General features: G+C 32.2%; 1 protein-coding gene across 2 annotated transcripts in view; it reads right to left on the bottom strand.

Annotated features, from left to right (window-relative positions):
• LOC118185559 (protein phosphatase 1 regulatory subunit 14B-like) overlaps positions 1–14,131 on the bottom strand; it is a 35,164-nt gene extending 21,033 nt beyond the window's left edge. The window contains exons 1-3 of one of the 2 annotated variants that reach the window (XM_035355434.2): positions 14,024–14,131; positions 9,511–9,762; positions 4,962–5,048 (exon numbers count right to left, since the gene is read on the bottom strand). In XM_035355434.2, coding sequence (XP_035211325.1) covers positions 4,962–5,048; positions 9,511–9,762 — 339 coding nt within the window. In that variant the 5' untranslated portion in view covers positions 14,024–14,131. Of the gene's footprint in view, positions 1–4,961; positions 5,049–9,510; positions 9,763–11,398; positions 13,991–14,023 lie in introns of those variants that run through there. The other variant, XM_035355433.2, reaches the window with a different exon arrangement.
• Between the last annotated feature and the right edge of the window lie 969 nt (positions 14,132–15,100).

Genomic DNA, 15,100 nt, shown 5'->3' with positions numbered 1-15,100 from the left:
CTTATGAAATTGAAGGAAGCAATCAAAGAGAAAAGGCCAGAATTGGCAAATTGCAAAGGAATAATATCCCACCATGACAATGCAAGGTCTCGCACATCTTTAGCAGCATGTACAAAATATCTGGAGTTTGGTTAAGAAGTAATGCCCCGATTCATATAGCCTCAATGTCGCATTATTGGATTATCATTTATTTAAAAGTTTAGAAAACTTCTTAAATGGTAAAAATTTGAGTAATAACGATGACCTCAAATCGCACTTGGTCGAGTTTTTTTTTTTTTCTTTTCTGACGAAAACCAGAAGTTTTATGAGTGCAGAATCATAAAGCTGCCAGAAATCAGGCAAAAGGTCATTAAACTGAACAGAAGATATCTGATTGATAGAAGTTTATATATATATATATATATATATATATACACACATTAAAAATTGAGTTTTATTTCATACTAAAAATCGAAACTACTTTCTTGCCTACCTGACGCATTTAAGAAATAATACAAATTACTCAACACAGTTAAGTGCCTTCTCAACTAGAGACCACGAAACTGTATCTTGGCCATAAAACAAAATAATCTCTCAAACTGAATTGTATGAAATACTGTAAACATCAATTTTCAAGATAAGCAGAAAAAAAGTCACTAACAATTATATCTAGCATACTACTGCATTTTTAACTAAGCAATCGCAGACCAAATCTTTAAAAATAATATACACTCAAAAAAAAAAAAAAAGAAAAATAATATATTTTAGAAGAAATCAATAATTATCTTCACAATACAATAGATGCCCTTTAAAGATAATAATGGAAAACTCTTCACCCATCAACAAAACAAAATAAAATTTTATTATCTGTAGTCAATTCTTTTTGTTGCTCAACATACAGCATTGCCGAGTACAGGGTGTGCATTTTGCTGCAGCAATGCTAACTTTGTTTTCTACTTTTGCTTTCTGAACATAGTACAGCTTCTGCATGCAGCACAAGCACCTTTTCTTTCAAAAATCTGACCCGGAATACTCCTTCGACATTCTACATGAAATCACAGCATTGTTCATCAACTCATTCTTAGCATATAGCGTGCTGAAAGTGTCCTGCCTGATTCAATTTGTGATAACTCTTAGATGGATTTATCAACAATAATTTACTGTACTCTTTTTCATACAAAATTCACAACAAATACTTTTTACTGATTTTGCTTTTGCATAATTATTCAATATGCTTTGTTGAAAAGTATAAAGGCATTTAATTTTTCTTTGATCAGTAAAGTAGAAGCTTGATCACCCAGAAAACTTTTGGTTCATCTTATCTGTTATTAACATGAATATCATAAACCTACATTTATACTGTGCAATATTTCTCCCCCCCCCTTCAAAAAAAAGTTGCACTTCAGACGTAAAAGCTGATGCATTTATTCGATTATGAAACCCGTCATCCATGAAAGATGAGGAAAATCATTCTGATAGAAGCCTGAAGGAAGAGACTGCTCTTAATTTAATTAGATAATTACAGATACAAGCTACAGATAAAAAAAATTAAATCCCTTGTTATAATTTTTTACCTTTTCCTGTTACAAAGTTTATCAATTTTCTAATGTGATCGCTTGTTGTGCCCATTAAAGACACATTTCTCTGGATGTCATGATCTTGCAGTTTTGAAATTATTCTAAAGAATTAAAACAGCCTACCAGGAACTAATTCACTTTACATAAAACCAAGTCAAAGATAAGACGAGTTGTGATGTCACACTCATCATTTTTAGTGTTAAATCACACAGTTTGGCAACGATGATCAATGGAATAGACAAAAATTATGAGTTATATAGACTTGCATGGAAAACTGACAGAATTTTTAAATTCTGTCTATTCATATGACAAATGCCATTGGTCTTTTCTCCAATTCCATATTTTTTGTTTTAAAATATTAAAATTCATATAACTCAGAAGATAACAGATAAAATACCTCAAAATAATTTGTTTTAAGATATTCAAATCCATATAACTCAGAAGATAACAGACAAAATACTTCAAAATTTTTTGTGCTTTTGCTAATAACTGTACCTCAACTTTTACTTTGAATTTATTTGTAAAATTATTAAAACTTATTTGATGAAATACTGATATTTTTAAATATAAAAAGTTTGTAATATTGACTGATCACTGCAAAGCACACAAGAACCAATGGCCAATGGCAGTCTTAGCAATAACTCCAGGTCTGATCTGGTATGATGATCCATAATGTAAGACTGCAGTACTCAATCCTGATAATGCTGTTAAATATGGACATGATATGATGATACATACAAAAAGAAGAGCCACCTGAAAAGATATCATCATGACAGTCATGAATCCATATGCAATGCACAACTGAAGCCACTCGGCTATACAGTTAAAGTTAAGCACTATCATACCAATCTGTAATGTTACACCATACATGCAGATACATATTCCTATGCAAAACACCTTAATTTGTGGGCTAGGATGCATGATGTAGGTCTGTGATCCAGCATGTCATTCCATCCATCCTTTCTGGATTCATAAATTTTATATTTGTATGATAATGTCAGATTTTTCGGTTAATGTTTGGATTATGGTAACTTGGCGATTTTTTGGTGAAAATTTAGCGACCAACCCTGCTGTAGCAACCTGCTAGTTTTTGTTTGGACGCCATTTTGTTTTCATGAAGTAAAGGTGTGTTTTTTTTTTTTTTTTTTTTTTTTTTTAACTCAACATTTTTTTCCAACAATCTGCTAGCCGAATTACGCTTATGCTAAAACTTTTATGGAACAAAAGTGCTTAATCATGACAAAGATTAGGTGCGAAATTGGGAGAAAGTGCAGAATCACAAACTGCTTGTCTCGTTTTTAAGAATTGCACATACACGGTATCCATGTACACGTCAACCTATTTTCACTTAAAAAAACATCCCAGAATTACACAAAAATGGCATTGCGCACACTCTTGACTTTATCCATGTACACTGCTGAAGTCTTAGCTAGAAACCTTTATCGCCTTACCAAAATGTCGCCAAACTACCTGTTACCGTATTCCAAAGATTAGCCGATTTTTAATCAGTGAAAGCAGATATTTTGCAAAAAACATGATCTACAGTCTCAATAACCACAATTCTTCCAAAGTCAATTTGAAGAGATGCTGGTTTAAATTCTATGTTCTTTTTGACATGTACAAAGAATCAGTAAATATGATTCCTATATAAGAAACCAGCTCTCTGCTCTCTTTCACACAGCTTTCATGCAGCATAACTGTGCCTAGATATGCATTGCTAATCATAATATCATATTTGTGCTGAATATGTTATGCAAATTTCATGTGTGTCATATCCTTCCTTCATGATTCTGCCGTTGTTTTTCTTAATGTTTCTTAGCCTCCTGATCTAAATCAAATCAGGTACACAAGTTCATCATGTCCAAAAACAAGAGAGAAGCATCTTATTAGCCAAGGTCTCAGGCACCTTACAAGTAAAACTAAAGTTCTGCCCAGCTCCAACTGTTTTAACCAAGAATACCAAATAGAACAATACCAAAGATCTCATAACCTTTTTCCCCTACTACCAATCTTTTCAAGGAGACCTTCAGCTCAATGAACTTTATACAACACATAGTAAAAGAAACCAAGAAAAGGTAATGACAGCAAACAGAAAGCAATACAGTCAAAAGTCTTTAATCCGGACGTCCATAATCCGGAATGATTTATAATACGGCCCTCAAAGCTACAAACTTTCTGTGCATGCGTAAACGCATAACACCTTTAATGTATAACGGAGGGCATAAGCTACGCTAAAATTATCTATTTCAGTTAATGTTGCAGATTGCGTTGTTCTTTAATCTTCTAATTGGATCCGGCTTACTATTTTTTGCAGACTGTTAAAGCAATTTAATAAAAGTGAGCTTGAACTTTCGATTATGTCAAAAAGAATTTCCGATTCTGGAGCTGCCAAAGGATCTACAAAGCGAAAGCATGTTTCGATGTCCATCAAACAAAAAGCGGAACTGCTGCAAAAAATGGAAAAAGGCATATCCTTTGTTTCTCTAACCATTCCGAAATCTCTTTATCAATTTCACACTGCTCTGCAGAAGGGGGGAGACGTCCCGGCGCACAACGAACAGAAGTTGATCTGTCAGCACTATCCTTATCTTCAGGGCAGATGTTTTTATTTTATTTGGCTTATAATTCTTCACTAAATGTAGTATTTCATCTCGATGTACTCCGTCTTTGATATGATTTAAATCAAATACCTCGTCATTATAAATATCACGAATACACATCAAATAGTTTTCTGGTTGCAATTTTCTAATTTCGACTATGCGCACATTGAAAGAAATGTTTAATAAAGTAAACAAATAAATATTAAACTTTTTTTGATACCCTTTAGATCACAATTGCTCTTTATTTCATAAACTACAGTTTCATATTTTCAATTTTATAATTTCTACATGCCATCTAACCAGATTTAAACTGATGATCTATAATCTGGAAAAACTGACAATTCGGAATCGCCGAAGTCATCCAGATTAAAGACTTTTGACTGTAATAACCTTCATAACAAATGAATTCATATCTGAATTCAACAATATGGAGATCGGCTCTGCTAACTACCATACCAACCAGAGTGATGTATTTCAATTTTAATGGCTCAACACTGTACAAAAACTTTAAAACACTTATTATACATTCTTGATATATAAAAATAAAAACCTAATATGAAGACTTAAAAAAATAATGAAACTGTATTATTTCTTATTAAAGGCATTACTTTTTTAAAAAATTATGCAAAACCTGTTTCAGAAAGCAGTCCCCCCCCCCAAAAAAAAACTATTATTACAAATGCTAATTTAAAGATGGTAAAATATAATTTAAAGTAAAAATGTATGTGATTGGTTTTCAGTATTCATTAAATTACTTTTAATCATTGCAGAGTGATAAAATTCATTTAAATAACCACATACTTACCCTTAACCATTCCCGTCTCGCAGGTTCAGCTTCTATGTCTAAAAGTTCATCTAAGTCTATTTCCACTTCATAATTACCAGACTCTTCCTAAATTAAATTTAAAATACATACAGGATAAATTTTCTTGAAAAATAAGAAGACAACAAAAATACAAAAGTTTTCTTTTTACAATAAATCTCCATTAAGTATATTTAAATTAACTGAAAAGTTAGTAAATAACTTTAACCTAATGTATGGTCACAAAATAATTGTTCACAAAAGTATGGGCCATGGATCATGAAATGTCTTGAAGTACGCTACTATCCGAAAGTTATGTAATAGGTAGAACTAGCAACAAGCATAGATTGAGGGAAGTTGAATCGAGAGATGGGGCTTCTTTTTTTCCCATGAATTTAAAACTGATTGCCCCCTGTGATGAACCCTGGAAAATATTCTCAGTGATGAGATGGCTAAATGGCAGGTCCATACCAGTGAATGATACACTAACAAGTTTTCAGCCATTTGAAAATTAGTTCTTTTTTTGTGGGGGAGAAGATAATTATTCTAGCACTGAGATATCCTTTGATAAAACTATATATGTAAACAATTTTCCCCTTCATACAAAATTGTTCAGTACTTAGGTACTACCTTGTCGACAGTGAAAATGTCTCCAAGTACTACAGTTTAGCAAAAATTGTGGATAAGCATGACAAAATTATCATGCTCATAATAGCTGCCCTTTTGTCTGATGTAACCCTGGTGAAGTCAGCTTTTGTTTTTATGAACAAGAATATAAATTAAATGTTACTGTATTTTTTCTTGCATTTTGGGAAAAAAAAGGGAATTTAATTATAATTGATTATTTAATGAAAACTGAACTCCATGGATTATTTTCAAAGTTATGGGATTCTATCATCAAAAGAAGTGTGTACTGATGGACACAATATGGTACTTTATTTGAAAGTAGATAAACAATGGCAATGCAGCATTGTAACTGCACTCCAGTTGATTTAGCTGTTCAGTATAATTAGTACAGTCAAAAGTCGTTAATTCGGACACCCATAATCCGGAATGATCTATAATCCGGACCTCAAAGCTGAAATCTTTCTGCGCATGCGCATAGGCATTTCTGTGCATAGGCATTTCTGCGCATAGGCATTTCTGCGCATGCGCATAGGTACGCGTGCACGCAAGACCTTTACGACTGCGCATATACGTCTGCGCAAGCACAGAATACGTTTTCGCGTGCACGTTTAATGTATAACGGACGGTATAAGCTAAAATTATCTAATTATCTATTTCAGTTAATGTTGATGATTGCGTTGTTCCTTAATCTTCGAATTGGATCCGGCTTATTATTTTTTGCAGACTGTAAGAGCAATTTTATAAAAGTAAGCTTGATTATGTCAAATAGAATCTCCGATGCTGGAGCTCCCAAAGGATCTAGAAAACGGAAGTATGTTTCGATGTTCATCAAACAAAAAACGAATTGCTACAAAAAATGGATAAAGGCATATCCTTTGTTTATCTAACCGTTCCCAAATCTGTTTATCAATTTCACGCTGCTCTGCGCGGGGGGGGGGGGATGTCGTGGCACGCAATGAACTGGATGTTGATCTGTCAGCACTATCCTTATCTTCAGGGCAGATGTTTTTATTTTATTCGGCTTATAATTACTAACTAAATGTAGTATTTAATCTCGATGTACTTCGTCTTTGATATGACTTAAATCAAATTCCTCGTCATTATAAATATCACGAATACAAATCAAATAGTTTTCTGGTTGCAATTTTCTAATTTCGGCTATGCATAAGGTATGCTTTACGCATGCGCGCGTTGAAAGAAATGTTTAATAAAGTAAACAAATAAATATTAAGCTTCTTTTTTTGTAAATTTTGATACCCTTTAGATCATAATTCCTCATTATTTTATAAATTATGGTTTCATATTTTTAATTTTGTAATTTCTGCATGCCATCTTACCAGATTTAAACTGATGATCTATAATCTGGAAAAATCGAGTCTGGATTAAAGACTTTTGACTGTACCTCTTAAACAGGAAAGAGAACAGCTGGATATGATCAACAATGCAGTAATAGACTGGAAAAATTACACGTGAAAATTTGTATTCACAGCATTCTAAATGGATCTTCAGGTTATATCAAAAGACAAAATAACAGAAATTGGCCAAAACTTTTTTATGACATGCATAAATGAAGCAGGCAGAATACTGATTATTAATTAAATAAAGTGAAGATAGTTCCTTCAGATCTACAAGAACATTAGTGTAGCCTTTAAAGGGTCTTCACAAACTCACTCGGTTTGACCATAACCAGCTTTTTGGCCAATGTAATAATACATAAACACTATATATTATTTTAGTTCTACAATCAATTTTGATGCTTTACATATAATCTTTCTACATAAATCACTATTAAGTAAATTTAAATTTACTAAAAAGTTAGCAAAAATTTCATCTTGCAATTTATGGGTTACAAAGCAAATATAAAAAGGTAAAAATATATATGTAAAACATTTATAAATATATCCAATGAAATAATTTATAAAGCATAAATATAAATAATTTATAAATACAGCTGATAAAATAATTTATAAAGCATAAATACAAATAATGGCCATATGAAATATTTTGATCTTAAACAATACTAATTCTAAAAAAGTCTTTTGGTTGATCTTTACATTATGGTAACTTGGCGATTTTTTGGCGTAAATTTGGCAACCAACTCTCCTACAGCAACCCTCTATTTTTTTTCCCCGCCGCCATTTTGTCTTCACGAAGTAAAGACATGTTTCTTTTCTTCTTATCTACTGAACACTTCTTCCAACAATCTACTAGCCGAATTACACTTATGCTAGAAATTTTATCAAACAAAACTGCTTAATCATGACAAATATTCACTGCAAAATTGGGAAAAAGTGCACAATACCATACTCCTTACGCGTTTTTCAAAATAACACATACACATAAACCATGTACACGCCGACTTATTTTTACTTAAAAAAACATCCCAGAATTGCACAAAAATGGCATTGCGCACACTCTTCACTATATCCATGTACACTGCTTTTTTCTCATAAATTAGAAAAATTTCACGAAAATACATGACAATTTTCTCAATCTTTAAACCCGGTAAAAAGAACATACATGAAATTACCTGATCGCGAAAAAGCATTTACCCTTTACAATTATGAACATTTCCACATATAAAATAAATAAAATATCCAAAAACTTTTACCTCTAAATCATCTATTACATTATACACGTCACCAACGAATTCATACCGCAAGCATTACAAATACTTAGTATCGAATATTTAAATTATTTCCATGCACATTTATTTCAACTTAAACGTATACCAAATTCCTACAAACATAAAATTCACAAAATAACTATCATTTAATTAAAATATCACTAAACCATGTACACGTCGACTTATTTTTACTTAAAATAACATCCCAGAATTGCACAAAAATGGCATTGCGCACACTCTTCACTATATCCATGTACACTGCTTTTTTCTCATAAATTCGAAAAATTTCACGAAAATACATGACAATTTTCTTAATCTTTAAACCCGGTAAAAAGAACATATATGAAATTACCTGATCGCGAAAAAGTATTTACCCTTTCCAAATATGAACATTTCCACATATAAAATAAATAAAATATCCAAAAACTTTTACCTCTAAATCATCTATTATATTATAAACGTCACTAACGAATTCATACCGCAACCATTACAAATACTTAGTGTCAGATATTTAAATTATTTCCATGCACGTTTACTTCAACTAAAACGTATACCAAATTCCTACAAACATAAAATTCACAAAATACTTATCATTTAACTAAAATATAATTAAATTCAAAAACACTACTTAAAATATAAATGAGCACATACATTAAATAAATAAAATTACCTTACAATCCTAATTACTTTAAACTAAATCATTGCTAATAACAATTTTCCCAATAATATAATACCAAATTCCTTTCCACCTTACATTTAGAACAATGCATAAAAATAATATCCTCAAATAATAATTAAAAATACTAACTTACCTAATCTTCTTCAGAATCTTGATTACGTGGAGGATACACTTTTCTAATTCATTCAATAAAATTATTGAAAGATTTTTTCTGCGAATTTTTCCTCCACTAAATAAAAAGCAAACTTCTCTTTATCACAATGCCTAAATACCCATTTCGAATTCACTTTAGTTAGGGCCATGGGATCCAAAAATTAAACAACACTGTTTCACACAACACAGAATAAAGCTAAATACAAAATTTCCACATTTTTTCCCGATTTCCCCCCTTTTCCGATTAAAGAACTGTAATTCGTCCATTAATATCACATGACATATCCCATGATCTCTCATTTCCCTCACGCAAAATAATGCGTAATCGGAACTGAGTACTGCTCACATTATTACCAAAGTCCCAGGTAGTAACCTTTATCGCCTCCAAAATGTCGCCAAACTACCAGTTACCATATTGTAAAGATCAACCAGTCTTTTACATGGAAATTTTTTACAAAAATACATACTGAACTGTCATATAAAACCTGTAGTTGGTCATACATCCACATTTCCACACGTAGTCGCTTTTTTATTAAGCTCATTTGGTGCTGTCCATATTTGGCAGTCAAATATTTTTTCTTTCTTTCATGGATTTCTTCATTATCCAAATCAAAATTGACATGCAGCATGGCTTTGGGAGGACTTTGTCCAGGCTGCAGATTTTTCACATCAGATGTAGCAGACTTACTTTGGAAAGCCTGAGGTATACTACACTCCATCTGGAAAAGAAATTTCTAATCTGCAATTGCATATTATAATTTTTTACTCTTACAAAAGGAGACAAAAAATAAATACAGCAATACAGCAAATATATGAACATTTTACGTATTAAAATAATAATAATAATAATCCGTTCCTATGTTTTATTTTAAACCAAAAAAATTTCATATAATAAAAAAGTGGGATAAAATTTTACTAAGAAAGTACAATTTGAATGAAATGTTTGCAGAATAAAACTTCGGTTAATCTTCGGATTATGGTAACTTGGCAATTTTTTGGCGAAAATTTGGCGACCAACCCTGCTGAAGCAATCTGCTAGTTTATTTTTTTTTTTTTTTAAACTCAACATTTTTTTCCAACAATCTGCTAGCCGAATTACGCTTATGCTAGAACTTTTATGGAGCAAAAGTGCTTAATCATGACAAAGATTAGGTGCAAAATTGGCAGAAAGTACAGAATCGCCCACTGCTTGCCGTGTTTTTAAGAATTGCACATACACGGTATCATCCATGAACACGTCGACCTATTTTCACTTAAAAAAACATCCCAGAATTGCACAAAAATGGCATTGCGCACACTCGACTTTATACATGTACACTGCTAAATTCCTACCTAGTAACCTTTATCGCCTTACCAAAATGTCGCCAAACTACCTGTTACCATATTCCAAAGATTAGCGAAAACTTCATTTTTTAATCATTTCTCATTTTCACTGAAAAACTGTATTTCAACTCATATTACTTGATTTGGGTTTGGTTAATATTTAAAAACAGCAGGTAAAAAAAAGAAAATTACTACATCTTGATAAGAAAGTAAGAAACAGTAGCACTTAAATGAGCAATAAATAACAATAAATAAAATATTTGCTCATATCTAAGTAAACATTTTTGGAACTACTCTGATATGCACCCTCAAGTCTACTCTGATATGCGCCCTCAAGTCGCCAAATTTCTCGCCAAATATTTTTGGCGAGAAACTTCACGCTGCCATATTACTATCTAAATTTTTTGTCTACATTTTGAACTTTTAGCCTAAAATGTCTCCAAAAACGCGGTTTTCGCACATGCAAAAACTACGTTTTGAACACACAATTTAGCTAAAAATCCGAAACAAAAACAAAAAATTTAGATAGCAAAAACGTAAAGTTTCTAACCAAAAATATTTGACAAGAATCCATGTACACAGCGACATGTTTTAACTTAAAAAAACATCTACGAATTGCACAATGTAGGCAACGAACGAATCTACAAACTACGCACACCTCGCTTTAATAAATTAACATAACAACAATAAATTTCAAAGAATACCACGTACACAGCATCCTGTTTAAACTTAAAAAAAATTCTACGAATTGCACAATTTAGGTAAGGAAGGAATCTACGATCTACGCACTCCTCGCTTTAATAAAATAACATAACAACAATAAATTTCAAATAATACCATGTACACAGCGTTCTGTTTCAACTTTAAAAATCATCTACGAATTGTACAGTCTAGACACTAAACAACAAAATAAACTAAAATAAATTTCAAACAATTTAAAAAAACAACAATAACGACAGAAATTCATACTAAAGAACCAATGAACATAACATTCTACAAAATAAGAACAAGGATAAAATAAAATGCACTTACCATGAATTAATGCGTTTTCGAATAGCAGAAATATAAATTTCATACCGCCTTTAACATGCCGCCACGTAATCACTATCGTATTTACATGACAGCCAGACACACTATCCAGAAAATTTATACTATGGTTCACAAATAAATAAAATCACAAATCCCTACTTCTATCATGCACTGCCATTAAAAATAACCTCCCAGACCCTCTTTCCACACTTCCAAATACCCACTACCCATCAACAAGATAGCCACAATCATATTTCCTTTTGCCGAACTTCAATTCAACAACTACCATTTTATCTTTCCCTCCCAACTTCTCAGACACAGAGGCGAACCAACGAGCTCCAGCAAAAGATTTTTCAACGTCAACAGGGTTGCCATAGAACACGCAATCGCGCCAAAAACCAGCGCAGAACACATATCGCCACATTTGGTGAAATTAGGGCGTATATTAGAGTTGTATCACATTTTTTGACAAAGTAAAGAGAAGAAAGGAAGATTAAATTCAAAATGGCAAACATTTTAATGGTGTGCTGAACAATACCATAAACATTCACTAAAAAGTGTTTTTGATTGTGATTTGTATTTAAATAAAAAAATCTATTTATTATTTCAGTGATAGAAAACAAATCCCTGAAAAGTAATAAAATTAAATTTCATTTTTTTAGTCATTATCTCTTGCTTGTAGCAGATAAACATATTTTGCTACCCAACCGGGAGAGCGGTTAGCAACTCTGCCATACTGAGAGCCCATTTCGAAACTCGGAGAAGGCATGGACGTTTGTACATGTAGTGTCTGTGCGGCATAGAGGCACTGTAAATATGCGACAAGCAGAAACTACTCTTGAGATGTTGTGGTAGGGAAAGAGCTGTGGGATACCCTCAGACCCGTTTTGCTCTCCTTCAAAGTTGGGGATGAAATTGAGCAAAATCATACTGTTACTTGTGCTTAAGGCTCTTGTCAACAACAGGCGCAATCTTGCCTCCTCACCACCAAAATTTTCGTGGGGTTGCTCTGATATCAGAGAAGAAAATGAGTCACAACAACAGATTTATTGCTTTTTAGAGTTAGGTAAAGCGATCCTTTGATGATAGATTTGCATATCCAAATCCCCATTTACTATCCATATACTTTCCACAATATTTCCTTTTGCCAAATTTTCATCAATTTCAATTGCATTTCCAGGCTTTCTAAGTTCTACCTGTTTAATACTTTGGACACCAGCCATGTTACACATATACAAGAAATAGGTAAAATGACAATTTCAAAAAGTCAATTACATTATGGAGGAAGGATTCCTACCTTCCATGGGTTACACAATCTAAACAGCAGTCCTAAATCTTATGGAAAAATTTTGACAAAAAGAATGATGTCGCCAGGTTTAGCAACTTTTTACGAATTTGGCGACACCAGCCCATAATTTGTACTCTGAGAAAAAGAAGAAGCTTACACAATATACATGAAGTACATACAGCTTATAAAATTTTCACATTATCTTTTAAAGTAAAAGTTTACAATTGAGTGCCTCTTGTTTTCTGGCGATTCTTTTTTGACGCAAGATCGGTGCCAGGAAGGCACAATTCAAGATGGCCGCTATACAAAATCAAAATAAGAAGTCAAAGAATTACACAAACTCTGTGTCCATGTACACATCAATCTGTTTTCACTTAAAAAAACATCCTAGAATTGCACAAACTAGGCATTGTGCACTGGCTTAAATTTGTCCATGTACACATCAATCTATTTCATTTAAATAAAATCAGGAAGCTAAAACAAAGTTAAAACTATCATGGTAACCAGAATGAGGTTTCATCGCCGAAATTTGAAAAAAAAATTGTTGCTAATCGAAGGGGCACCCAATTCTACACTAGAACCTCTTTTAAATTTCAAATCTTTGCAACACTGCATGACGTAACTTCTACATCCTGCATAAAATAAAGTATTTATTATTTTAAATAACAACTTTATGCTAATTTGATGCTTTTAGAAAAAAATCGTCAAAAAGAAAAAAAAAAATTACTTCATCATCTCATATAAACACATATAATTGCACACACACTGCTTAGTAAAAAACCACAATAATAGTAACATACTAATAAAAGTTGAAAACACTGTTCTCAGATGATTAAAATTACCTGAAAGAATTTTGATACTGCTAAGCAAAATTATAAGAAGGTATGGCTTTATTTACATCACACAGCATCCATTTAAGACATAAAAACTGAAACGCTTTTGTTTCCCCCACTATTCGTTTCCCTGTGGTAAGGCTTCAAACTCTGTTTATTAGTTCAATAACTTATACTAAATATGCAACACGCATTAACTCAGGTAAAAACTTGAAACTACAAACTCTGATAGTGATTCGATTTCAACTTAATAATTCACACACTAATAACAGACAGAATCATAAGTCTACAGGAAAGGATCAAGGAATCTCAACGGGGAAAAATGTTCTTATTACAGAACAAATAAACAGCACAAATCACCGGATATCCGTCAGAGCAACAATCGCATGATCTAACAATAGCAACACACCCCAAATATACAGTACAGACGCTTTTGAGTACATATGAAGTTGCATATTAGCAGAAATTCAAGCATAAAATAAAACTAGCGGTGAGGTATATACTTACTGATAAAAAATGCTAAACAAACTATAAGATATCTTCAAACTAATCTTTTGTTAAATAAATAGAACCGCTAACAGCAGAACAAAAACAAGTTGTTTCTTGATATTACAAGGGACAGAAATGTTGAGTTGTTCTTTTTCTGCTTAGTGTCAGATAGCAAATTTTATATGCAGGCTCGATGAAAGCTTTAAAGCAGTTGTCACATGGAATGGCATACATAAGTAGATTAATTTCGTTTGAAATTTGAAAATTCAGATCATTATACAGCTCTTTAGAGAAGCTTTGATCATTCAAAAGTTTTAAAAAGATGAAAAATGAAAATTTTGCTTTTCTCCTCCAATAGCATAGTATGAAGAATATCGAAATCGAAATAATTAATTACAATCATGTATTAGTGCTTATTTACACTTCTCAGGCAACTCTGTTCAATGCTATGTTAATGTACTGCATAATAATCATTATGTTGACCTTTCACGACTACCCTATATTTTGAAATCTATCCTTCGGTTGCTTATACGTATCCATATGATCATAACAATGCATATCATTATAGACTTAAGAATCATACCTGCCACGGTTAACAAATTTTAGCACACTTTGAATATGATGTAGTGAATATTGGAGAAATTTAGATTTTGAAGAAAACTGGGTTCTGATGGATCACGATGCATTGTAAATGACTTACGAGAACAATTTTTGGAGAAATTCTGCCAGATTCCTATGTAATTTTTCTGCAGTTCCTAAGGAGGAACTGCATGAGGATCATGCAATAAAATGGGCTTCACTTGTGACAGGTAAACTTGCGTTTGGGTTTCCAGAGTGAGAACTGAGCTGCTTCACATGAAACATTTACACTGTTAGCATCAATGGAGACTTAATCTGTTATATATTTATGATGTGTTTAATAAATACGTTTCCAGGTTGTCATATAGTATAATTTTTCACTAATTTTACGTGACTGCTGTGAAGAAGATAATTTTATTTTATATGAATGACTGCTATCCAATGTGTAACGGCATACAATGTAAATAATTACTTTAAAAGAAACTCACAAATATTTTAATATAATTTGGCGAATAA

The sequence above is a fragment of the Stegodyphus dumicola genome, chromosome 8, assembly GCF_044657685.1.
Source record: "Stegodyphus dumicola isolate Sdum_Otavi_A_Nest chromosome 8, ASM4465768v1".
NCBI lineage: Eukaryota > Metazoa > Arthropoda > Arachnida > Araneae > Eresidae > Stegodyphus > Stegodyphus dumicola.
Note: the sequence above shows the minus strand (reverse complement) of the source record. Positions and strands in the feature narration are given on the sequence as shown.